Source organism: Drosophila miranda (genome assembly GCF_003369915.1).
Source record: "Drosophila miranda strain MSH22 chromosome Y unlocalized genomic scaffold, D.miranda_PacBio2.1 Contig_Y2_pilon, whole genome shotgun sequence".
NCBI classification, from domain to species: Eukaryota; Metazoa; Arthropoda; class Insecta; order Diptera; family Drosophilidae; genus Drosophila; species Drosophila miranda.
In genome coordinates this window covers 19,307,817-19,330,755 of record NW_022881614.1, presented here as the reverse complement: position 1 = coordinate 19,330,755, position 22,939 = coordinate 19,307,817, and the positions used below count along the sequence as shown (strand labels likewise).

Sequence of the window (22,939 nt, the reverse complement as noted above, 5' to 3'; positions counted from 1 at the left end):
CTGTTTCTGTTTGTTGTTCAGGCCTGTCTAGAAGTACTTAAAATGGAGGCTCCCAGCGACATTGGCATCGGCTACTGCTGCCGCTGCCGCTGGTCAACGAGCTTAGCATGAAACTAATTCGTCATTAAAACCCATTTATTGTGGGGTACTTTAAATCCGATGAGAGAATCACTGGGATGATGAGCCACAGACACGGGCGATGCTGATTACTTGGTGCCCGTGCGACCTCATCCCATGCTTCTCATAATAACTTTATCCCCTGCCTCATTCACTGATGAAAGCCTCCTCATTTGTAGTACAAAATGATCTCATTCTTTGGCATAAGCGAGTGGATATTTTCTTTATTTAACATTAATTCTCGGGTATCTCTGCAACATGATACACATTACGAACAGTACAGTTCCTTGTTCATTTTGGGCTACACATAAACCCGCACAAGGCAGTTCAAGAGTCAGCATTAGCCACACCCCATTTGAAGATGGGATTTGAAAGTGTTTGCGGAATCGAGTCGAGCAATACTCGTACAGCTGGAGCTACAGCTCTTATTCGATTGCAGTTCAGTTCAGGGGTTTTTGCGTGGGGTTTGTCTAAGGTAAAAGCCTGCATTAAGTCAGCTTGAGTTTGACTCCATCTCCGACTGCGACTCCGGGGTGGAGGAGGGACTGGGGCAACTAGCCAGACGACTTTTCATTTTGAGCCAAAACAAACACCAACATTTGCTGCACACTGTCCAGGCCGCGCCAGGGAGCAGATCGGGCATGTGACTCATGGTTAATCGGGGGGCACGGCACGACTCTCGCTAGCGGCATTTTGGGTTTTGCATAATTAGCGGCGAGCGCCAACGTGTCGCATGAGTAATGCGCATGGGAAGACAGGGCCGCCGATGAAGCCAAGTTTGTTGCCCAAGTCTTTCGTGTCAACTGTAAATCAATATGTTGCAAAAAAGAAAAGAAGCAACGCCGAACGAGCGGGAAATCTAACGCTGTAAGGATCTTGAATTCGGTTGAATGAACCCACATTTCTTTCGGAGCTTTCTTTCACTGTTCTCCGGCCAAAGTTTTCGATGCGAAAGATTATAAATCAATTATTAGGCTGCCTCTCCCCCTCAGCACACCTGCGCCAAGCCCACACGTTGTCTGGAGCTCAGTTCATGAACCTTCTCCCAGTGGAAGATTCGTCATCATTGTTCCCCTTAAAGAGACGAAACAGAGAAGAGTCTGCCTCTCTCTTAAGTGAGTCCACACATCACATAATCGCAAAGAGTCATATACAAAACCAAAAATTATACATCTTTTTTCCGTCTTTATTTTATTTTGTGCTTCCTTCAAGGTCACTCGCAGCAGTTGTTATATAAACAAGTTAACTACACGATGGCTAAGAAACCGGTATTCAAGCACAGCCACAGCTCTGGAGCCCGCGCCACTCGCGGATTCGCCTTTTAATTATACAACAAATTTTACGCTTGCGTTGGCGTTCCTCAAACTCGGGGGCAAAACAAAGCATTCTGAGAATGTTGTGGCTGCCAGCCAGCCCACAGATGAGAGAACAAACCGGAGACAGAATGTTGCATTACATTAGCCAGTCAATATTTTGATGGTTAACAAACCACAAATTAACCAATTAATAGGCGATGCCTCAAAAGGGAAAGGCAAGGCTCACTCCACAAACCCAAGTTCCCATCGTTCGGATGATGTAAGTGTTCGGAGTCAGCCTCATCCTCACTCAATGTCCATCAATCAAATTTTCGAATTGCTTCTTTTAGACGCCAACCCAGCATACACGATCTCGAAACGAACATAATTACTATATGACCCCATCCGCCTGGGCAGTAGATGTGCCGTCGAAGTGCTAAAAGTTCGACAGGGAGAAGCTCCATCTTTCGGCTCAGCCTAGCTCAGCCATAACCCTGGCTTTTCTCAGGTAAATGATTAATGTTGTACGCGCACAGCAGTGGTCTCTCTGCCACCCGTAACCCCTGTACTCCCGAACGCGATGACACATTACTTATGCCGGACACATCCAGAAATGGAAGTGGGAAGCGGCTACAAAACGGATGTCCGTGATGTGGCTGTTCAAACAGCAATTGCAGCCACTGCAGCTACCCCTCCTGCTGCTTCTATTTGAGGCATGCCACATGCATCCCATCCATATTTGTGTCCTGTCCCCAGACAGCGGATGATGTAACCATCTGCGAACTTGGCAGCCAATTTTGGCCAGCACCAACCTTGGGAAACAGGTTCAATGCAGATGGGATGGGGACAGTTTTGCTCAGAAACGCAGCAAAAAGTCCATTTAATTTGCACAGAAAACAAATTCAACTCCAGCTTCAGAGCTTCAGCTTCAGCTCCAGCTGAAGCTCCTCCTCTCCCAATCACATTTTCATCAAGTTTTTCAGACGAAACAAAATAGCGAACTGTTTTGGCTGATGGATTTTTGGCAGATCCGCAGCGTAAGGCAATTTATGAAGTCATCTTTTCGAGGTTTTTTGTTTCGGCAAAACTTTGATATCGTACGCTTATATTGAATGTGAATTTGTGTGGCCTGCAACTGTTGCTGCTAACGGTTCGGCCTGGCTTTTGGCCAACACTCACCTCTGTCCAGGTTGTCCAACTTCGCCCTTCTTGTGTAATCCAATCCAATTGGTTGTGTGTGGCGGTTTGCTGTTTGTTTTCGCTGGTTCAAACTGGTTGGAGTTGGCCAAAATGATGATGAATTTTAAATATTTGTAGGGTATTTTCGTTTCACATGAGTTTCAGCTTTTGTTATTGGCATTAAATGAATTTTGCGCTTCGGCTTCCTCTATTTATTTTTTCCGTTTTGGTGGCCAGCACTGGTTTTACATGTTAAAGCTGTGGAAGGAGCACACACATAAGAGATCCCGAAGAGAAACGGACAGAGAGCGAGAAAGAGCGAGAGACTCTTAAGTGGATTGTTGCAAATATGCACTTCGAGTTGCCGCTGTTGTTGCCGCTATTATGTTGCCTGTTGACTGTTTCCCGTTGCCCGTTGCACGTTGCCCGTGGCAAGACAAAAGACTCGACAGAAACCTCCACAAACTCTCCGACTTTTACACTTGCCCCAAAACAACTCAAAATTTTCAAACGATTCACAAATCATTCAGCACGAATTTTCGAGCTCCCTCGGTTCAACCACCCGTCGAGCGTAATATCTTCCCAAGGGCAGCAACAATCAGAAAACCCAGACGACAGACAACATACAACAGACAACGGCAGCAACGTTTTCAAAAATGCAAAAAATTTAAAAATCTCCGTTGGCGTTGCCAATGGGTTTGCACGATCCAATTAGAACCGGGTAAACACTTATTCTTCGAATCTTTAAACGCACTCAGAACTTGGGATCGATGAGGCACTCGCGTACACGAGGATGGGATGGAATTGAATCGGAGCGAAGCGGAGCGGAGCGGCGAGGGTCGGGTCGGATCGGATCTGTCGTGCGATCTGCGTTCGTTAGCAAGGTGGATGTCTCTCGCACACAAACCTGGCCAAGACTGATAGAGCCAAAGCCGACGCCGATCGAGTCGAGGCGCACACTCCGGCACTCCGAAGAGCCCAGGCAAGACGGCGGGCCAACAACCGGTCTTGCCAAGAGTCATTTCTGAGTCCCCTGGCCTGGGTTTTTCGGAGTGTTTGGCAAGTTGTCTCTTAGTGTACGCTCTTCTAGCCAATACCAGCCTAAGTCTTGCCTGAGTCTAAGTCTGGCTATCGATGTCTCTATCTCTGTGTCTGACTCTGCTTCTGCCTCGGTGTCGTTGGCAGTTTTTCAGCAGCAACACTCGAGCCGAGCTGCACGCTCTGGTAGCTCTCTTTGCTGCACCTACCAGTCGGTATCGTCTTTCTGAGTGCCTCCCCTTCGCATAATTAGAGGTTCAGGCGTCCAGTCGGCCACTGGTCATCTTCTGCCACATCTATCCCACAAAGGTTTCAGCCCCATATCAGGCCAGGGCGTCGTCATGCTTGGCCACAGCTCCATCTAAACTTGGGGCCAGCTAGCCAGGTTCTGCTCGAAACCGACTTGGCAACTGTCCATGGTGCAATTTTATGGTAAATGTGTGGGCTGTCACCAGAACACCTTGATGACGGCATATATAGCAAAAGCTACAGCCACAGTCATGGGTAATACTAATCGACTGATCAGCTTTGTTCGGGAATTGTATGGCTAGGCGACAGTTTCTTACTTGTTTATTGTTTGCTTTGTTTCTGTTCTCCATAAATCTTGTACTTGCGTTTACATTTACATTTCAGGATCCCAGCTCCCTTCGAGCACAAATAGAGGCACGGTTACAAGTACAGGTAGCTGTGGCACATAAAGAAGGGTACGGTTCGAATGGTTGTCCTCTTGAAGGGCATTTCCCTTGAAGCCGTGCGTTTCTGTTTATACTTTTAGTTATACCAATATTTATGATTATTATGCGTGTTCATCTTGTTGATCCTCAGTGGAAGTGGAGAATTATGGTTTTAAAACGTGAGAGAATTTCATATGGATGAAATGTTCACAATGAACAATCATATAGGGAGAAATATGGGAGGAGACAGGTACATATGGCTATAAGAAGAACCGAAGACTGGGGGAAATTCATGGTTCAATTCTTTTATTTCAGAGCTCTTACAAATCTATTCATAGTGGAATTACATCATGCAAATTCTGAAGAACATTAGCATATGGAAAGATTCCGCCCACGCTTTAAATTGATTGATATTTTCTGTGAATTTGTGGCACCCACACACTTCCATGCCAAAAAGTTGATTAAGTTCATCAAAGCCCGGGCAATGGTTCATGGAAAAGGAAGTTGTCGTGCGGGGAGGTCCGCCGGGGCAACAATCTCCACGTCGGACCATCGAACAAACGGGGAAAAACAACCCCCAACAGCTCCCATTGTCATGGACTCAAGGCACCGGTAGCAGGAGGGACGGGCGCAATGCCATTCCCAGAAGTAGCCAGGGGTAACTGTCACTGTTTTGGGTTGGCGGCAGGGAGATTTATTTACTTCGGGGCGAACACATCACATCATCATCGGGCGACAACTCATTCGATATAGCCCAGGAATACTAGTTTCGGGGATAAATTCTATGTGTACGAGATCTTGTGAAAATTATCGGTATAATTGTTTGAAATATTAGCGAGGCACAGGGCAGAGCTGAGTACTGAGTGCGTCCTACGACTAATATTCACCAATGGCCGAGTTATTGTCACGCGAAAAGGAACTTTTCAAGATGAACCAGGAGCTCAACTTGTTGACCCTGACCCCGGCCGGGATGGCCGACGTCATTTACCCGGCGCAGGGACCATCAGGCTTCACAGCAGGGTTGACCAGGACGCGAAATGGTACCTTCCACCGGCAGAAGGGGCCGAGTACGCTGCTGAAGAAGTGTGCCCAGACAAAGCTGGCGCCAAAGGCAATGGGAGCGGGATCTGTCTCGCCATCAGCCAGGAACTCGCCACCGCCTCCGGCACCCGCATCCACTCTACTGAGCAGTTCGAAGACGTCGGACTGGAAGAAGGGTAAGTCCACGGGTACTCCCTCGCCCACGACGGCCCGCTTCGACAGCAAGTTCAGCACGTTCACGCGGGGCCAGAGCAGCAAGACGGCGACGATCGTGAAGTACCGGAACCCCAACTTCAGTGATAGCACCTCGCTGGACATGATACTGCTCGACAACGTGAGCGTAAAGTCGGAAATGGAGATGGAGGTCCCCAAGAGACGGGAGAGCACCACTGTGGTCAATGGCCAGGCCAAGAAGCAGCTGACCCAGGATAACTTCATCAAGTGAGTGAGACAGCTTACGGGCAATAAACAGAGCTACTCACCCTTACCTTCCACAGATTCCTGAAGGCAAAGGTAGCCATACTCGAGGAAGATCATGCCCAGCATGCAAGTGAACTGGACCGCCAGAAGGAGAAGCTAGACCAGGCCCTGGAGGGGATGCGCAAGTCCGAGAGTCAGCGGGATCAGAGCCTGCACTCCAACAAGCACCTGTCGGAGCAGGTGCAGCGGGCCGAGCAGCAGTGCGAAGAGGCCAACAGGCGCCTGAAGGAGCGCCAGCTGGAGTTCACCAGCCAGCAGCGGGAGCTGGAGCAACTCAAGCGCGACAAGGTGCTGAAGCAGGGCAACATGAATCTAGAGAACCGTCTTACACGCACCCAGGAGGAAGCCGAGTCCGCCCGCCAGGCCCTCAATAAGATGCGCGAGGAGCAACGCGACGAATTGGACTCGCACCGCAATGAACTAAAGACAAAGGAAAGCCGCATCAAGGCTCTGAAACGGCAGCGAGGCGACCTCTTGAATGCCTACAAGAAGCAGCTTTACATGATCGACAACCTGAAGCGGCAGACCAGCTGCATGGAGCAGTCGGTGGCCATTGGCTGCTGGGAGAAAGAGTTTATCTAGAATACACACCAATGTATATAAATGAATAGCAATTAAATTGTATGGTACAAGTCCCCAAGCAATCTCGTTTCAATTATCACCGTAACTCAATTAGGAAGGAATCATATCCTGGGCCAGCCGGACCTTTTTGTCAGTATAAAAACCGTGACCGCTGCTTGGTTGGACACAGAACCATTCGATCGCTTCAGCCACTCACAACAGGACCAATCGTCAAACACTGCCCACAACGCTCACTGAAGACTTCAAAATGGCTCTCCGATTCACACTCACTCTGCTGCTGGTGACCATCCTGGCGACAGCCATTCTGCTAAGCTCCAGCGAAGCGGCCTACAGGAAGCCACCCTTTAATGGCAGCATTTTTGGCAAGCGCAACGGCTTGGGTAAGTGTCGGAGCTGCTCCTTGAGATCATTAAATGACTTGACTCTTGATTTTCATGTAGACTATGACAATGCGAAGATGAGTGCCGTGTGCGAGGTGGCCATGGAGGCGTGTCCCATGTGGTTTCCACAGAACGATAGCAAATAGGACCACGCCCTCCGACTGCGCCTCCTAGAAGTGATCTCAAGCCTACGATTAATACAATATCAGCAGCAGGCAGGCAGATGCTGCGGCTGTGGCTGCAGCTGCGACTAAATTGGGAAATCCGAGACATAAAATCATTTAAAATGTTACATTTATAAGCCGTGCATATGCATAAAACTTACGCATTATCATATAGATACATACATATAATCATTAAACATACATAATCATTAAACATACATGCTTCCGGCCATTTCGGTTGCACGCTCCCACTCGAGGGGCTAGTTTATCCGCGGCACTCGTCCACGACCCCGCAGTCGCAGCTCGTTTACATGCTTGCGCAGATTCGTTATGTAGTCAGTCATGGAGGAGGTGAGTGCCTGAAAGGAAAAACATGTAAGATGGCCGGCATTCAATGACTAATGTTAACGACTACTCACTGCATCCAGAACGTAGCGAGGGATGTACCCCTTCAGGTCCAGGCACAGTACCCATTCCACGATGCAGTTGTCCGATTTTCCAACGATTTCCCGAAATGCAAACCCGGTGACAATATTCTCGCCCCTGCAATTGGATGTTGAGTTGTGACAATGAATTTATCACCTAATGTTTCCATTTTGTGTGCAGCCTCACCTTTTTATTTGGATGTGGGCGGAACGGCAGCGTATTGCACACTAATCGCTGCGCTCATCCAAACCTTATCCGTGGTCTTGCCAACGCTGCTGGGATTTGTCATGGTCTCTTTATCTGCTTCGCAATCAAATTTTTCTTTGGCATCGGAAAACTCATTTTCGTCCAACGGCGGTGGGTCTTCATCAAAATTTACAACTGGCCCCAAACTCTTTGCGCCCAGACTGTTGCCCAGTGTATTGAAGGGCGTTGAGAGACCTACAGATGTGTTGGGAAACTTTGCCCGACAACTGGATACACTGCCGGGCAGGGGCGTTTGTGAGTCGCCATCAGATATGGTGCTGACACTGCCCTCGCAAGAGCGGTTCAGGGTGCTGTTGTCGTCATCGTCATCGTCGCTGCTCAACTTTGCCACATCATCGTCTTCGCAGATTTGGCCATTGTAAAACAGACGACACGACCGCAAGTTGACAAAGTCGCGACTCTTTACCATGCCACCACCACCCCCGGTGGACACCTGGTATGTGATGTCCGTGTAAGAATTTATTTTCTGTTGAGTGAAAGATATGTTGTATATGATCAGAGATATTCTCTGGAGTCTTGTTCATGCACTTACGCGCACTATTTTGGATTCCAGTATGGCCGGATTCCATTTTGGACAGTCCTCTATGCGGTAGAATAGAGTTTCCATGAGAGCCTTGGCGGGATATTTGATGCGGGCCTGCAAAAGGAAATAAACTCCTGTTAACACATCAGTCAGAGAAAGCGGATTCTAACGCACCGTCAGTTTGTATATTTTTCCTGTCTTTTCCCGCTGCATGCTGTGAATGGTGTCGCCCTTGTGGGTTACTTTCTCCACCTTCCAGTCACTGGACTCAATGATCTGATAGGCTTTGCGCAGGCAATCCAAGGCCATTTGGTGATACTCCTCATCCTGAAACGGTACCAAACAGTGGCAAGTTGACAGGAAGAACAATTGCTAGTTGTAGCCATACAACTACCGAAAACATTGAAATAGTGTTTTTGCTGCCGTCAAAATGAATCAGTCAGAATCTTTTATAGTCGCCAGGCGAACTATGTTTTATTCAAAGATGTTTTTAGAATGCGCATACATAAATAGCTTACCCTCGTCATCTTCCTCGTCAGAGTGGCGAGCGGTGTCCAGCGGTGAATAAAAATCAGTCACACTCTGTGGCGGTCGCTCATTTTCAATCAAGATCGACGGCTGTACCAAAGGTACATAATATAATATAATTAACATCTTGAAGGAAGAAGGGAGCCGAACAGCACTTACACCTAAAATAGTGCTGGGCATGTCGTTCCTGCGGTATGACCCGACAGTCAAGGAAAGTGGCTTCGCCCCAGGCCAGTATAAATGATGTGATTATGAGGATGACTTCGAAAACTTGTTGCTTGGCTTGCAGCCACTGTAGGCAAAATAAAAGTCATGCTTGTTTAAAAATTCCCTTTTTTTTATCTTTTTGGACGTTGACATGCAATGACTGCATCTTTCAAGAGGCGATGCAGTTACTGCACCGTCAAGTGGCCCGTGTGACACCAGCAGAAGGCTGTTACGCGCGGATCCCAGGCAAAACGCAGCCCTCCTCCCGCCCAACCGACCGAGGGACGCTGCCGCATGACGCGCGGTGCGTAGCCGAACCAAACGCGAACATGCAAGAAAGATAGCTATTAGACTAACATTCGAGGAAAATTAGTACTAAACTTACTAAGAAACTAAGCATGCAATCAAAGTACAAATACCACTACAGTTACTAATTAATAGAAAGGTGTGTAAGGATTAATAATTTAATAAGAGGAAGAGAATTAGCGGTGGATATAATATGGTAGAGGGAATTATAATCCGAGCATAAGACCCTAAACGGTTCATGCAAGGAATAATTCGATCTACAAAGTGGAAGGAACAACGGTATACAATTTCTAGTCAGTCTAATAGGAATCGTGAAGTTTATGCGGCTCAACAGATCAGGGCTGTCTATGTCACCCCTGATCAAGTTGTGCATAAATATCACACCAAGCATTTTTCTACGGTTAACTAAGGATGGGAGGTTTACTAATAGTAGTCTACTAGAGTAAGATGGGAGTCTTACACCCGCATCCCAGTTAAGGCCCCGCAGAGCAAAGAGTAAAAAGTTTTTCTGTACTGATTCTATACGGTCCTGGTGTACTTTGTACTGAGGGCACCATACACAGGAGCCGTATTCTAAGATCGGACGAACAAGCGAGGTATAGAGAGTCTTTGTTATATAGGGGTCGTCAATATGGCATATCTTACATTGAAAACAAAAACCTTGGAGATGAGGAACAAGCACGAACAACTCGTTGAAAGCTGCAGAGAAGGATTCTCTTATCAGTATCAGAACACCAATCTCCATAGATATGAACATACCGCTATAATGGACCAATGATTGATGTACATCATGGCATAGAAAAAGATTAGGACTATGAATCGACAGAGCGCTATGGCAACCACATCGAAAAGCGAAGTATAGATTGTGTACTCCACAATTTGCTTGTGGAACGCCTGGAATATATTATCGCCATCAATCTGAAAATCGAAATAAATCAAAGCTTAACGTTGCTGTCACCGCGTTTGCTTAACACAATCAATGACATACCACTATGCAAATAAGCCACAGCAGTGACAAAAACACCAGGTCGAATGTAACGAAGAGGCAGAAGAAGCGTCGCACCACAGACAATCGTCCATCTTGCATGTAGCCGGCAAGAAAGTCCTCGGTTATCAAGTTGATAGAATGTGCTCGCGCTGAAGTTAAAATGCGACCGAGTTAACCCAGCAAAGTATGGTGCAAGCTTGCTGCAGCTGTACTTACACATATCATATTGCATGTGATAGGCATTATTCCCCTGTCGCGCATTCGACAAAATGAACTGAGCAGCGTTTCGGGCATCCACTGAATCACTTTGAGGCATGGCAGTTGTTTTTCACTAAACTTAGCTCATTTTATTATCCGCTAAAACGACACCAGAATATTGGTTATCAATTAAAAACTCCTACATTGTGTTTATCTTTGATTGATAGTAAGAAATCAGAACAAAGGGAGAGGAGGTTAGCTCTAAAGAGCTAAGGAGCTCCCCTATAGAGGAGCTCATGTATGACTAACTCAAAGGCAAATGAATAGTCAATTAGGTTTACGCCGATAAGAATTGAATTAGTCTCCACATAATATGGGTTATACCGAATTATAAATATATGTATTTACTCTAAAGAGCTAAGGAGCTCCCCTATAGAGGAGCTCATGTATGACTAACTCAAAGGCAAATGAATAGTCAATTATGTTTACGCCGATAAGAATTGAATTAGTCTCCACATAATATGGGTTATACCGAATTATAAATATATGTATTTACTATGTTCTTATATGTATATGTACGTTAGCAGACTTGAGCCACAAACCAGGCTCGCAATCGGAAGCAGAGCTCTGAACTATTCTTATACGTATTCATTGCAGTTTATAGATTATCAATAATCGAAACCTTGCATTTTCTTTATTTTCTCTTCGGCCATAAACAATTTTATAACTGCTGACCCGCATCATTCACAAAAAGAGAATACAAATCTATTTACCTTAACTAATAGTATTCGTTTCACTTTGTTCTTATAGTATAAAAATGACCACAACAGGAGTCAGTAATAATAATAATAATAGGATCAATATCTATCTAATTGTATTACTTTTATAAGTTTTTTACGAACAAAAGGAATAATAAAACGAGGGGGAACGTTGTGAGTTGCTGCGGACACCGCAACTCTACGGTTATACCCGATACTAAGTCAGTATGGCTCTCCTCCGGCAGACGCCGCTAATATTAAACGACACGACAAAGAGTGCGTGCGAGAGAGACAGAAAATCAGTCTGAGCGTGACGTCGGGCGCTGCGTAGCCACTGCAAATTGATTTGTTCCTATTGGCTATAAAAATGATCTGATCTGATCCAGATTCAGCAATCTGATAGATATGGTCATTATCTATGATTCTGCGTTTTTAGTTTTCTCGTATCCTCAATATTGTGGATGCAACAGATTTTCGTACTTTGTGTGGGCGGAAAGGGGTGGGGCGAAATTTTGAGATACACGTTTTATAGTAAGATCAAATTTGGTTACTCTAGCCTTAATAGTCTCTGAGATTTTTGAATATCCCCAGATTTTCGTCCTTTGCGGGGGCGGAAGGGGGTGTGGCGAAATTTTGAAACAAACTCGTCTCGGTCCGATATATTAGGAGTGTGGATACCCAATTTGGTTGCTCTAGCTTTTGTAGTCTCTGAGATCTAGGCGCTAATGTTTTACTCTAAGCAAAGCCGCCTATGCTACGTGTGTGTTAGAGAGAGACAGGGCGAGAAAAAATGAAATTGTTTTCTTGATGCTGGCTATAATAATTATACGATCCAATTCAGATTCCGCAGTCTTAAAGATATGGTCCTTCTCTACAATTCTACGTTTTTGGTTTTCTCATATCTTTAAAATTGTGGATGCCACAGATTTTCGTCCTTTGTGGGGGCGGAAGTGGGCGGGGCGAAGTTTTGAAATATTTTTGTAGCAGTGACATATCACAGAAGTCTGGATCCAAAACATCGTTGCTCTAGCTCTTATAGTCTTTGAGCACTAGGCGCTGAAAGGGACGGCCAGACGGACAGACCGACGGACGGACAGACAGGCATGGCTCAATCGACTCGGCTATTGATGCTGATCAAGAATATATATACTTTATGGGGTCGGAAACGATTCCTTCTGGACGTTACACACATCCACTTTTACCACAAATCTAATATACCCCAATACTCATTTTGATTATACCCGATACTCAAAGAGAGAGAATGACTGCGGAATCTGAATTGGATCGTATTATTATTATAGCCAGCATCAAGAAAACAATTTCATTTTTTCTCGCCCTGTCTCTCTCTAACACACACGTAGCATAGGCGGCTTTGCTTAGAGTAAAACATTAGCGCCTAGATCTCAGAGACTACAAAAGCTAGAGCAACCAAATTTGGTATCCACACTCCTAATATATCGGACCGAGACGAGTTTGTTTCAAAATTTTGCCACACCCCTTCCGCCCCCGCAAAGGACGAAAATCTGGGGATATTCAAAAATCTCAGAGACTATTAAGGCTAGAGTAACCAAATTTGGTATCCGCACTCCTGTTAGATCTAACTATAAAACGTGTATCTCAAAATTTCGCCCCACCCCCTTCCGCCCCCACAAAGGACGAAAATCTGTTGCATCCACAATATTGCAGATTCGAGAAAACTAAAAACGCAGAATCATAGATAATGACCATATCTATCAGACTGCTGAATCTGGATCAGATCGGATCATTTTTATACCCAAAAGGAACAAATCAATTTGCACTGGCTACGCAGCGCCCGACGTCACGCTCAGACTGATTTTCTGTCTCTCTCGCACGCACTCTTTGTCGTGTCGTTTAATATTAGCGGCGTCTGCCGGAGGAGAGCCATACTGACTTAGTATCGCGTATAACTGTAGAGTTGCGGTGTCCGCAGCAACTCACAACGTTCCACCTCGTTTTGAGTATCGGGTATAACAATGCAAAAACAGCTGGTCAGTGTGGCCTTTCCGACCCTCAGAAATATACCGAAATATACCATCTCATTTAAAAAATATACCGTAATATACTGACGAACTCAAGTTCTATTTTACATATTCCTCGTGTTTGATCTTCCGTGGAATATTACCAGCTAGACAGAACTATCAGCTACAACCACATAATTTTATCCTATTAATGAATCAATTGTCTACTTTACTGGCTTGTTTTAAATACTTGACTTGTTTTCCTGCTGGGGCGATTTCTTTGATTGTTTTTGCCTCAATTTTGGCAAACAACAACAACAGGTAATGATGAAAAACCGATCTTAGCCCACTTAAGCCCCCTATCTTTAAATGGTCCAACTACTAGAGGTAAATGGCGGAAAATATTATCGATTGTAAATTCTTCTTGTAGAACCATGCCATTTTTCCTATGAGCTTAAAAAAAACACTATATCTTTCAACTGAACTGCGCTAAAATGAGTCAATTTTAATTTTTTTTCGGTGCATAATTGAAATACCCCCTTGGCCTATAAAAGGTTAATTATTCTCCGTCAAGGATTGAAAGCCATATTGTTCAATTTTGAGATTCCGTTGAATAATTCTGGCTAACTAAAACCTCATGTTTGGACCACGTAATTTTAGGCCATTGATTAATCAATTTTCTAGTTAACTAGCTAGTTTTTAGTCCTTGCTTTTATTGTATTTTGTCTAAAACAAGGTTTAAACAAACAAGTTCAACCAAAAAAACAGTCGCAATGTTGCTAGTATTTGAAGACAAGATGCGTGTATAGTCCTTTGTATACCCTATTTCGATAATTTTATAATTTATAATTTCGTAATTTATAAAGACCTTTTCTCAAATTGATATTCTTCAGACATATTCAAGTACATTATTAGTATCTGGGCGTATGACACTAGACATTGCTAACTGACTAGCTGAAAAAACATACATATGTATGTATGTATGTTGAATAGGATAAAATTGTAGATATAATAACTTCTTCTTTTTAGAAAAACTAAAATGATATCTTTAGTGAGAGGGGCATACAGATTTTCGAAGATGTAGGATTACAACGAATTCGAATATTAGAAAATTAGAAATCTTGTGTTTGAATTTGAGAATATTTTGAGGGACAAAAGCACACATTTATTATTTAAAAATTTGCCTAATTACTTAAATGTATTGATATTATTTTGATATCATCATAGGGTTTGTCCGTTTTGGGATTCGCTTTTGTGTTGCAAATATTAAGAACGACTTCCATGCCTCGGTACACCCGACCAAAAACAGTATGCTTATTGTCAAGCCAAGGCTACAAAAAATTATGGTTTAAAAAGTGTCAACTCGTCGGGCAAAATATTGAAATACTTACAGTAGGCAGGACTGTTATAAAGAATTGGCTACCATTTGTATTGGGGCCAGCGTTTGCCATACTAACCGTATACGGACGATCATGTTTCAGACTAGGTACGAACTCATCCTTGAAATCGTGACCCCAGATTGACTTACCGCCAGTTCCAGTTCCCGTGGGATCACCCGTTTGGACAATGAATCCCTTGATAACACGATGGAATATATGCCCGTTGTAATACCTGGATAATGCAGACCGTGTAAAAGGAAAGCAAAGACTGAGTATATGTTAGATCTTACCCATTTTTCGCATGAACACAGAAATTCTCGATTGTCTTCGGTACTTCTTTAAAGAATAGCTTTATATGTACGTCCCCTTTGGTGGTGTGTAGCACCACGTTCTCATATATACGTTGCACGACTAAAATGAATAAGCAGTTTGATTGAATATATATCTTGAATGGGCATACATATGAGTAAGTTTAACCTTCGTCTTGAAAAAGTGTTTGCGTAAGGGAAAAAATAAAGTTGTTAGTGAACACTTAACTAAATAGAAGAGAAATATGTGAATACCTGTGGCCTCGGGCACTGCAATAATGTCTTCTTTCGATGGCTTTTCATTGAATATATCACGGTCAACATCCTGCAGATCCGAGGGCAACCTTCGACTGTACAAGTAAAAGCGGTTTTTCCTAGCAAACGAATGAGACACGTATAAGTAAATCGGACAGTCTGTGACGAACATTGAAACTAACTTGTAACCGGTGCAAAAAGCTGTTGGATCATTAAAATAGTTGTGCAACGCTGGGTTTTCACTCGCCTCTTGTTCGAGCGTTATTGCGGCCTTCTGCCTTTTTACCCTGCCTTGGAACAAGGCCACCTGCAGGGGCCGTATGTTGTCCGTCTTGCCCAGAATGGTTACGCACCGATTTGTTACCACATTGATCACTTTTATGCCCAGCATGGTTGGATAGAGCAAAAAGTTGCCAGTGCTATCGAAAAGAATGTTAAGTCTGGTATTTTGCGCCGTCTTCTCCAGCTCGCGTTCGGCGGCCATTCTAAAACAAAAGGTCCATTAATATTAATATTAAAATCAAAAATTATAGCATTTACCTTCTACCAAACTCCATGTTCGGCAATGCGTGCGGCGTCTGCTGTAGTTGCGTGTACGTGGAGAGCGCTTCGTCAAATACTCTTATCATCTTTCCCGTATTAACCTGAAATACGCGAACCTTGCGATCTGTGGAAATGGCGGCGAAACGCTTGCCGTCCGGCGAAGCTGCTATGCCAGTTACTTGGGTCTTCTGTTTGGCAAACTCAAAGAGGCTTGTGTCCAGTTTGGAGTCGAAATTCACCAGGCGCTGGGGAAATCTGTAATCATACTTTGGGGTTTGCCAGTACTCCAATATACCTTTACGATCAACCGATATAACCGTCTCCATGGCCACATTGAAGCACATGGCGACCACAGGGGCCGCGTGCATCTTCTCCAAGGTGTGCAGCACTTGACCCCCGCTCTGTCCATCGTAAATGTGTATAAAGTTCCTTTCCGCATCCGTGCTGTATATAAGATAATCATTGAAGTTACTCCACTGAGCATTTCAGCTCTCAATGAACCAGCTTACATGGCCAGTCCTTGGACGGCATCTCCTGGAGCGCTTATCCACTCGGTACATTGGGGAGTGTAGCCTAGGCGTGTTATATTTATCATGTCAAAGTTCACCACATCGAAGACCTTGGCTGTTTGATCGGTCGCCGCCGAGCAGAGCAATGTGCCACTGGCATTTGCAGACAACGACTTGATTGGAACTATAAATATCCGTACGCTGTGAATATGAATGTCAAAAGAAACTACATGTCCACCTACCCAAATGACTTCTAAAGTGCTTGACGAACTCAATGCCCAGCTCTCCCTTCTTCCAGAACTTGATGTGCCCATCCAAGCTGGCGGTAACCACAAAATCCGTTTTCGTGCACACCAAATGCGAGATCACGTCTCTATGCATGTAGCTCCGTTCATAGCTCTCGGCGTTTGGCAGGTTCTCCAGGAAGATGTGTTCATACGACAGCACTACACAAAGCATAACCATTTCATTAAGAAGCAATCAAACAAATTGACGGAACATTGATTATTTACCCTTCTTTTTCTTGGCGGGCACAGCACTTTGCTCCGAAGGCATTGGCCCAATCCAGGTGGAATCTTCGCCATCGGCATCGTTTTCTCCTGCAGGTTCAGCATTTTGTTCATATTCCTCCGCTGGGGCCCTCCGTTTCAGATCCTCCTTAGAGTTTGTTTCACTCATTTTGCACGCTATTTTCCTAACAACAAACAAAAACACAAGCCAAAGCTGAGTTTTCTGAGAACGTGAATAATTTTAGCGCCGTTTGCATGCCAGGGATGCAGCGCCACCTATGATCAGCTGATTCCCAGTGAATGTCAATTTATGTCGACGTATTCACAGAGAATGGCACAGAGATTTGAACAATCTTGATTTTATTTGTATTAAAAACATTGTAAATACAAGATGGAGAAGCTTGGCGAGGAAGAAACTGCGCATTCCAGCCGGATTGCAGGCAATAGCAGCAAGGATGGTGATGATGGAGGCGGCGGTGGCGGTATCAGCGGCGGCGGCGGATGCGCGAACGGCATTGTTGTAAATGCAGCACTCAGTGATACAGAGACACGCATACGAATCAATAAATGGCGCGTACGCGAAGGGCAATTCGTGTCATTCGCACAAATCCTGTTTCTCTACCAAGAAGTTGGGGACGACGGCAAGCCGTCAAAGGCCGGCAACATGACAGTCCAAAAATACAAATCAAATCGGGCCGGAGTTGTCAAAAAGCGGCTTTGTAAAGACGGCGAAATAATAGTGAAGGGGTGAGTTTTCCCAACTCTGTTGGGGCTTTGCTGTTGTTTTTATTGCTGCGGGGTTGGGGTTTGGGTTGTGGGTGGAGTGCAATTATGCACAACGTCGCTCAGATGGGGGTATACACACATTTTGAGCATGGTTTTGTTTTTATTTGCTTTTGCAGGGATGCGATTCTGGAGTTGTCCGAATGCATACACACAACCGTCATCAAGGATATGTGCGCGGACTGCGGAGCCGATTTGCGAAAGGATGACAATGTAAGTGTCAAAACTTAAACATTCCCAGTTGAGTAACACGAACTAATTTCATAATTTTCACTCTCCGAAAGGGCCAAACCTCTGAGGCCTCGGTGCCGATGGTGCACACCATGCCTGACCTCAAAGTCACGCAAAAACTGGCCCAGAAGCTTGGCCATGACGACACACGGCGACTTCTTGCTGACCGCAAGTTGGTGCTTCTCGTTGATCTCGACCAGACGGTCATCCATACCACCAACGACACCGTGCCGGAGAATATCAAGGGCATCTATCACTTCCAGCTATATGGCCCGCAGTCGCCTTGGTACCACACGCGACTGCGCCCTGGCACAGCCGAGTTCTTGGAGCGCATGTCCCAGCTGTACGAGCTACACATCTGCACATTCGGCGCCCGGAACTATGCACACATGATTGCTCAACTGCTCGACCCGGATGGCAAATTCTTCTCGCACCGCATACTGTCCCGCGATGAATGCTTCAATGCCACCAGCAAGACGGACAACTTAAAGTGAGTGGAAGCCCCTGAATATGTTTTATGGGCAATAATTTAATGGAAAATTTGCAGGGCTTTATTTCCGAATGGTGATTCGATGGTGTGCATCATTGACGATCGAGAGGATGTCTGGAACATGGCGTCCAATTTGATCCAAGTCAAGCCTTACCATTTCTTCCAGCACACCGGCGACATCAATGCTCCGCCGGGACTGTCCAAGCACGAGTTGGATGGAGAAGGCGTCGACTTCAAAGGTTAGTTCCGGATCCAAATCATCAGCAAACATCATTATAGGATTTATTTCTTGCAGATATGACTGAAAAAGAAGAGGAAAAAGATAAGGCAGATGTGGAGAGCGAAATAAAAACTGAAGACCCCCTATCAAGCACAAGCAAAGATGAGGATGGAGCTGAAGAATCCGTTGACGTAGTAGAGCAGGAAAGCGACGCAAAAGATGCAGAGGTGACCAACACCACAATTATCACAGAATCAAAGGAGTTGTCGGACAAGCTCAACGGGAAGGCGGATACGGAAATAGATACGCTTATAGATAATAGTTCATCTGGCACGCCTGATCTACAAAAGCCAGCCAGCGATAGCGAAGACATAGTGGTAGACTATGTGGTATCTGAAAATTCCACGGATAGCACAAGTGTGCCTAAAGTTTATGGCAACACAGAAATTGACTCAGAGGCTTCAGCCGAAGCGAACGAAACGAATGACCTCGTGGAGTCGTCTACTAGTCTAACGGATAAGGAGAACCAAATTAGCGTAGAAGATGCGGCCACCACATCAACAAGTCCAATCGTTAAAGTCAACCACGACGAAGGAAAGCTAATTGAGATTGAGGACCCGGATGACTACTTACTCTATTTGGAGGTAATACTGCGCAACATACACAAGCGATTCTATGCGATCTACGACGAGACCATGGAGATACCAGACTTGAAGATTATTGTGCCTAAAATTCGATGTGAAGTGCTGCGCGGAAAGAATCTTGTGTTTTCTGGCTTAGTGCCAACGCAAATGAGACTGGAGCAGTCTCGTGCCTACTTCATAGCCAAGAGCCTGGGGGCCGAAGTGCAGCCGAACATCAGTAAGGAAAGCACACATCTGGTGGCCGTTAATGCCGGCACCTACAAGGTAAATGCCGCCAAGAAGCAGGTCAACATCAGAGTGGTCAATGCCAATTGGCTGTGGACCTGTGCCGAGCGTTGGGAACTTGTAGAGGAGAAGCTGTTTCCATTGGATCGCAAAGTGCGCAATAAAGGCCGACAGCCGCCCGCCCATTGCCACAGTCCCGAACATGTGGTCAACTACAGCGAGAGATCGGAGATATCCCCGTCGAGCAGCAAGCAACAGGAGGAGCAGAGTGGAAACTTTCGGGAAACCCTCAATCCGTTGCTGGTATTATCAAATGCGGAGATTGCGGACATGAATAAAGACTACGATACGTTCTTCGAGTCTGATTCGTCCAGTGACGAAGGACCCGTCAACTTTGGTAAGGGCCCACTCCAAAATATTCTATCAGAACTTTTATATTTATTCGCGACTATTATATTGAACCTTAGAAAATCCACCCATGGACAAGAAACTACTGAAACGCAAGCGTGAGGACGAGAATTCGAATCGGGCCCACGATTTCTTTATGCGCACTGGAGATGTGATGATGGGAGCGCCGACTCTAGCTAACTTTGAGGAGGATGATCGCGAGCGCGATGACAATAACGAAGACGAAGAGGACGATGACGATGAGATTCCAAGCGCTAAATTCCGCCGAGGTTGGCTTTCAAATAACTGAAATTTACCAATAATTTACCAATTCCTTAAACATCAATTTGGCTTCTTTCAGGGGAGGAGCTGCCGTCAGATTTCGAAATTGGTTCGGACTCGAACAGTGAAAACAATCAAGAGGATGAGGACGATGGAGAATGGAATATGATGGGAGCCGCTCTGGAGCGGGAGTTTCTGGGGCTAGAAGATTAACTATTTGACGATAACTTTGACATTTAGAATGTCTGCGAGGCTTTCGAAGGCGGAACCCAACCCACACAACTCAACAAAAAATACAAAAATAAAGCAATTGAAACAGTTATCAGTTACATATTGATGTAGATGTATCTAGGTACGGCACCTATGTATACGATATGTACTGTATGTATGTATTAGTAGTTAACTTTAAATACTTTTAAGCGATCGCACACAGATCAGCTTTCGCTGAGTACTCTCCCCAATCACACTCCAGACCCCCGCCCCGCCCACATCGTCATGCATTGAAATTGTAATCAAAAACATCTCACGACTTAAATCTAATCTAATGTAAATTGATATCTACTGTAAATGTTTTTAAAATAAATTCCGTTGAAACGTTAATTTAATAACTTATGTACACCACACCAGTAGTTGTTTATTGTTTGTCGTTGTGTTTGTAATAGATCACCACATTAAACTTGAACAAATATACATAGAAAATAAATTGAAGAAACTCCAACTATTTTGCTACGTTTTGCGGAGCGACGAACTCTGCTGCTGGAAGCGGCTGACTCGCTTCTTGGGGGTATGCGCGTCTATAAAATTTTTCTTGGACAGGGGGTCAGGCGCAATTGCTTCCTTAGTCTCTGATAGGCACTCATGTCGCGCAGATCATCGTCCAGGGTGCGCTCCTTCTTTGGCCTGTTGACTTTGCCCTTCTTCGTATGTTTTGTGGGTATGTGGGACTCGCGCTCAACAGCAGACTTGTTTCTCAGGATTGACTTCGATAACGGTTCATCAACGGCTTCGGTAGCACTCTTATCTGGCTTGGAAAACTGCAAAACAAAGTGGTTATCGATTTGTCCTAAACTGGCTTATGGATATGCCTTACCTGAGCTCGAGGATCCTCGTAGGCCCCCTCGCGCGCAGTTTCATTCAGTATGGGCACTTTCAGTTCGAGCTCGCCTTCGAAACCGTTCACGTATATGGGAAAAGTGGGCTGTGCCTTTCTACTGCACGTAGAAATCTGCCGGTGTCCCAAGCGTTCCTTCGAGGCATTCAGGCATCGCAGCATGCACCGCATCGGAATGTTTGAAGCTGATGTGTAATGTGTTGATGCGTCCAGTTGACTCCTCAAGTATTCGGTTAAGCAAATCAAAATCTTGGGCACTCTGATTCTCCTGGACATAATCAACGTTCTGCTGAACCTTTTGCAATATCTCCGAGCTCTTGTTGCTTACTTTCTCTTGATGCACTGCAGCAAATGTCTGAATCGCTGGTTCATCCAGCTTTATAACTTCACGGGCCCGCTGCTTTGCCTTTGGCACCATTTCGGCAACGGGTTCGTGGGTATGGAATTCAAGCTTCTCCTCTGACAAAGCAAAGGAAATGCGCAGCTTTTTAGGAGCCACGTCAGGCGCTTCCTCAATGGAAGCCTCCTCATCGTCGCTAGCTTCCACCAGATCGTTCTCAAACATCAACTCCTGGAGGTCATCTTCCAGCGTGACAACCACATTCATTAAATGAGTCAGTTCTTCGCTTATAAATTTAACTCTTTGTATTTTACGCATTTTCGCCTTTAGAACCTCCAGCTGGGACCTCAGGAATGGATCACGGTCTTCGCTGGGCAACAGCGATATCTGATTTCGAATGGTATGCACCTCCTCTTCTTGGTCGGCAGGTTCATCTTCCACACTTTCTCTTTCGTCTTCACGTTCTACACTGGGCAACAAGGATACATTTTCTGTAGTAGTTTGCGCCTTTTCTTCTTGGACATTAGCTTTATCGTCAACAGTCTGCATCTCTTCTTGGCCATTAACTTTGCCATTATTCACACTCTTGGTGTCGTTATCACTTTTAGTTGGAGCTCTTGCTTCCCCTTTTTATTGACGAACTTTGCCTTATTTCACCGGACATTAATTGATGCACCAGTTGTTGGTCTGTGTTCCGAATTTGTGATTCCTCCTCCTCAGTAAGTTTTAAATTAATAGGCTCTTCTTCCGTAGCTTTCCTTTCAGCTGGTTTGTCTCCAATCTTTTCCAGCAGCTCTTCGAGCATCTCGGGATCTACATTGTGTTGCTCCTTCCACTTGATTTCAGCTTCCTCGTTGTAGGCTTCAATGATTTCCACCTGCCCAGCTTCCGCCATAGCGCCCTCCGCAAGTGGCGCGTTCAATTTTTTTCTGAAATACGATCGTAAGCATTGAGCTCTGCCAAGTGCAATTATTGGATCAACTTACTGCCACAGGTTAGCTTCGGTCTCAAGTTTTTTCAAGCGTTCCTCCGCCAGCCGAAGGCGATGTTGGCATATTTCCTTAGCCTTATGCGCCGAACATGCCGAAAAGTATCCTTCGTTGTGGCTCACCAGTAGCTCATTTGTGTGTATGAGCTGGCCCGGCATCAGAGTTTTCCTGCCAATGGGCACCATAACCTCCACGCTGAGGTTCTTGGCGAACAGGTCCAAATTTTGAATGGCGGTCTCATTATCGCTTTTGTATGTCTGCCAACGATCCGTTTCCTTGGCATTATCATCGATGGCCTGAAACCAACCAATTTTGTAATTTATTTCCCTATAAAACAATTAAAATATCCAGAAACCTGCCGAAGTGCATCCTCGCGCCGCTCCATTTTGTACGCCGAATGTTGAAGGAAAATGGTCTAGCGCGTCGTAGCGCGGTAACAATCGAAATTCAAAATGTTTTTCCCTACTCTTCTTCTTTTGATATAATCACTAAATTGGATAAAATAAAATATAAATGTTTGACTATCATTATACGTCTATCATTATCCTATCAATATTTTGGTGCAAAGGCAAGGAATGTAAATGGCAAATATTGATTAAATGAT

General features: G+C 45.0%; 5 protein-coding genes and 1 pseudogene across 6 annotated transcripts; 3 read left to right on the top strand and 3 right to left on the bottom strand.

Annotated features, from left to right (window-relative positions):
* Positions 1 to 4,924: 4,924 nt before the first annotated feature.
* LOC117193449 (testis-expressed protein 9-like) lies at positions 4,925 to 6,464 on the top strand. The gene is made up of 2 exons (XM_033398204.1): positions 4,925 to 5,785; positions 5,842 to 6,464. The coding sequence occupies exons 1-2, from the start codon at positions 5,193 to 5,195 to the stop codon at positions 6,404 to 6,406; spliced, it is 1,158 nt and encodes a 385-aa protein (XP_033254095.1). The 5' UTR covers positions 4,925 to 5,192; the 3' UTR covers positions 6,407 to 6,464.
* A 121-nt stretch (positions 6,465 to 6,585) lies between these two features.
* LOC117193450 (neuropeptide SIFamide) lies at positions 6,586 to 7,164 on the top strand. Its single transcript, XM_033398206.1, has 2 exons — positions 6,586 to 6,786; positions 6,847 to 7,164. Exons 1-2 carry the CDS (start codon positions 6,654 to 6,656, stop codon positions 6,930 to 6,932), a joined length of 219 nt encoding a protein of 72 aa, XP_033254097.1. The 5' UTR covers positions 6,586 to 6,653; the 3' UTR covers positions 6,933 to 7,164.
* LOC117193451 (steroidogenic acute regulatory protein-like) lies at positions 7,098 to 11,267 on the bottom strand. The gene is made up of 12 exons (XM_033398207.1): positions 11,167 to 11,267; positions 10,412 to 10,552; positions 10,196 to 10,344; positions 9,967 to 10,125; positions 9,853 to 9,906; positions 8,839 to 8,986; positions 8,690 to 8,804; positions 8,341 to 8,497; positions 8,176 to 8,280; positions 7,569 to 8,109; positions 7,370 to 7,500; positions 7,098 to 7,309 (listed from the first exon to the last, which is right to left on the bottom strand). The coding sequence occupies exons 2-12, from the start codon at positions 10,509 to 10,511 to the stop codon at positions 7,211 to 7,213; spliced, it is 1,758 nt and encodes a 585-aa protein (XP_033254098.1). The 5' UTR covers positions 10,512 to 10,552; positions 11,167 to 11,267; the 3' UTR covers positions 7,098 to 7,210.
* A 2,989-nt stretch (positions 11,268 to 14,256) lies between these two features.
* LOC117185814 (peptidylprolyl isomerase domain and WD repeat-containing protein 1-like) lies at positions 14,257 to 16,894 on the bottom strand. 2 transcript variants are annotated; one of them, XM_033398201.1, is made up of 10 exons: positions 16,637 to 16,894; positions 16,367 to 16,570; positions 16,125 to 16,308; positions 15,613 to 16,059; positions 15,255 to 15,557; positions 15,073 to 15,191; positions 14,987 to 14,992; positions 14,800 to 14,920; positions 14,522 to 14,741; positions 14,257 to 14,461 (listed from the first exon to the last, which is right to left on the bottom strand). In XM_033398201.1, exons 1-10 carry the CDS (start codon positions 16,800 to 16,802, stop codon positions 14,315 to 14,317), a joined length of 1,917 nt encoding a protein of 638 aa, XP_033254092.1. In that variant the 5' UTR covers positions 16,803 to 16,894; the 3' UTR covers positions 14,257 to 14,314. The 2 variants fall into 2 exon arrangements, with proteins under 2 accessions (XP_033254092.1, XP_033254093.1); XM_033398202.1 differs by lacking the exon at positions 14,987 to 14,992.
* Positions 16,895 to 16,951: 57 nt separating this feature from the next.
* LOC117193445 (RNA polymerase II subunit A C-terminal domain phosphatase-like) lies at positions 16,952 to 20,487 on the top strand. Its single transcript, XM_033398199.1, has 7 exons — positions 16,952 to 17,380; positions 17,536 to 17,629; positions 17,701 to 18,137; positions 18,195 to 18,376; positions 18,433 to 19,623; positions 19,694 to 19,903; positions 19,975 to 20,487. Exons 1-7 carry the CDS (start codon positions 17,025 to 17,027, stop codon positions 20,106 to 20,108), a joined length of 2,604 nt encoding a protein of 867 aa, XP_033254090.1. The 5' UTR covers positions 16,952 to 17,024; the 3' UTR covers positions 20,109 to 20,487.
* A 17-nt stretch (positions 20,488 to 20,504) lies between these two features.
* LOC117193452 lies at positions 20,505 to 22,831 on the bottom strand (annotated as a pseudogene).
* Positions 22,832 to 22,939: the final 108 nt, after the last annotated feature.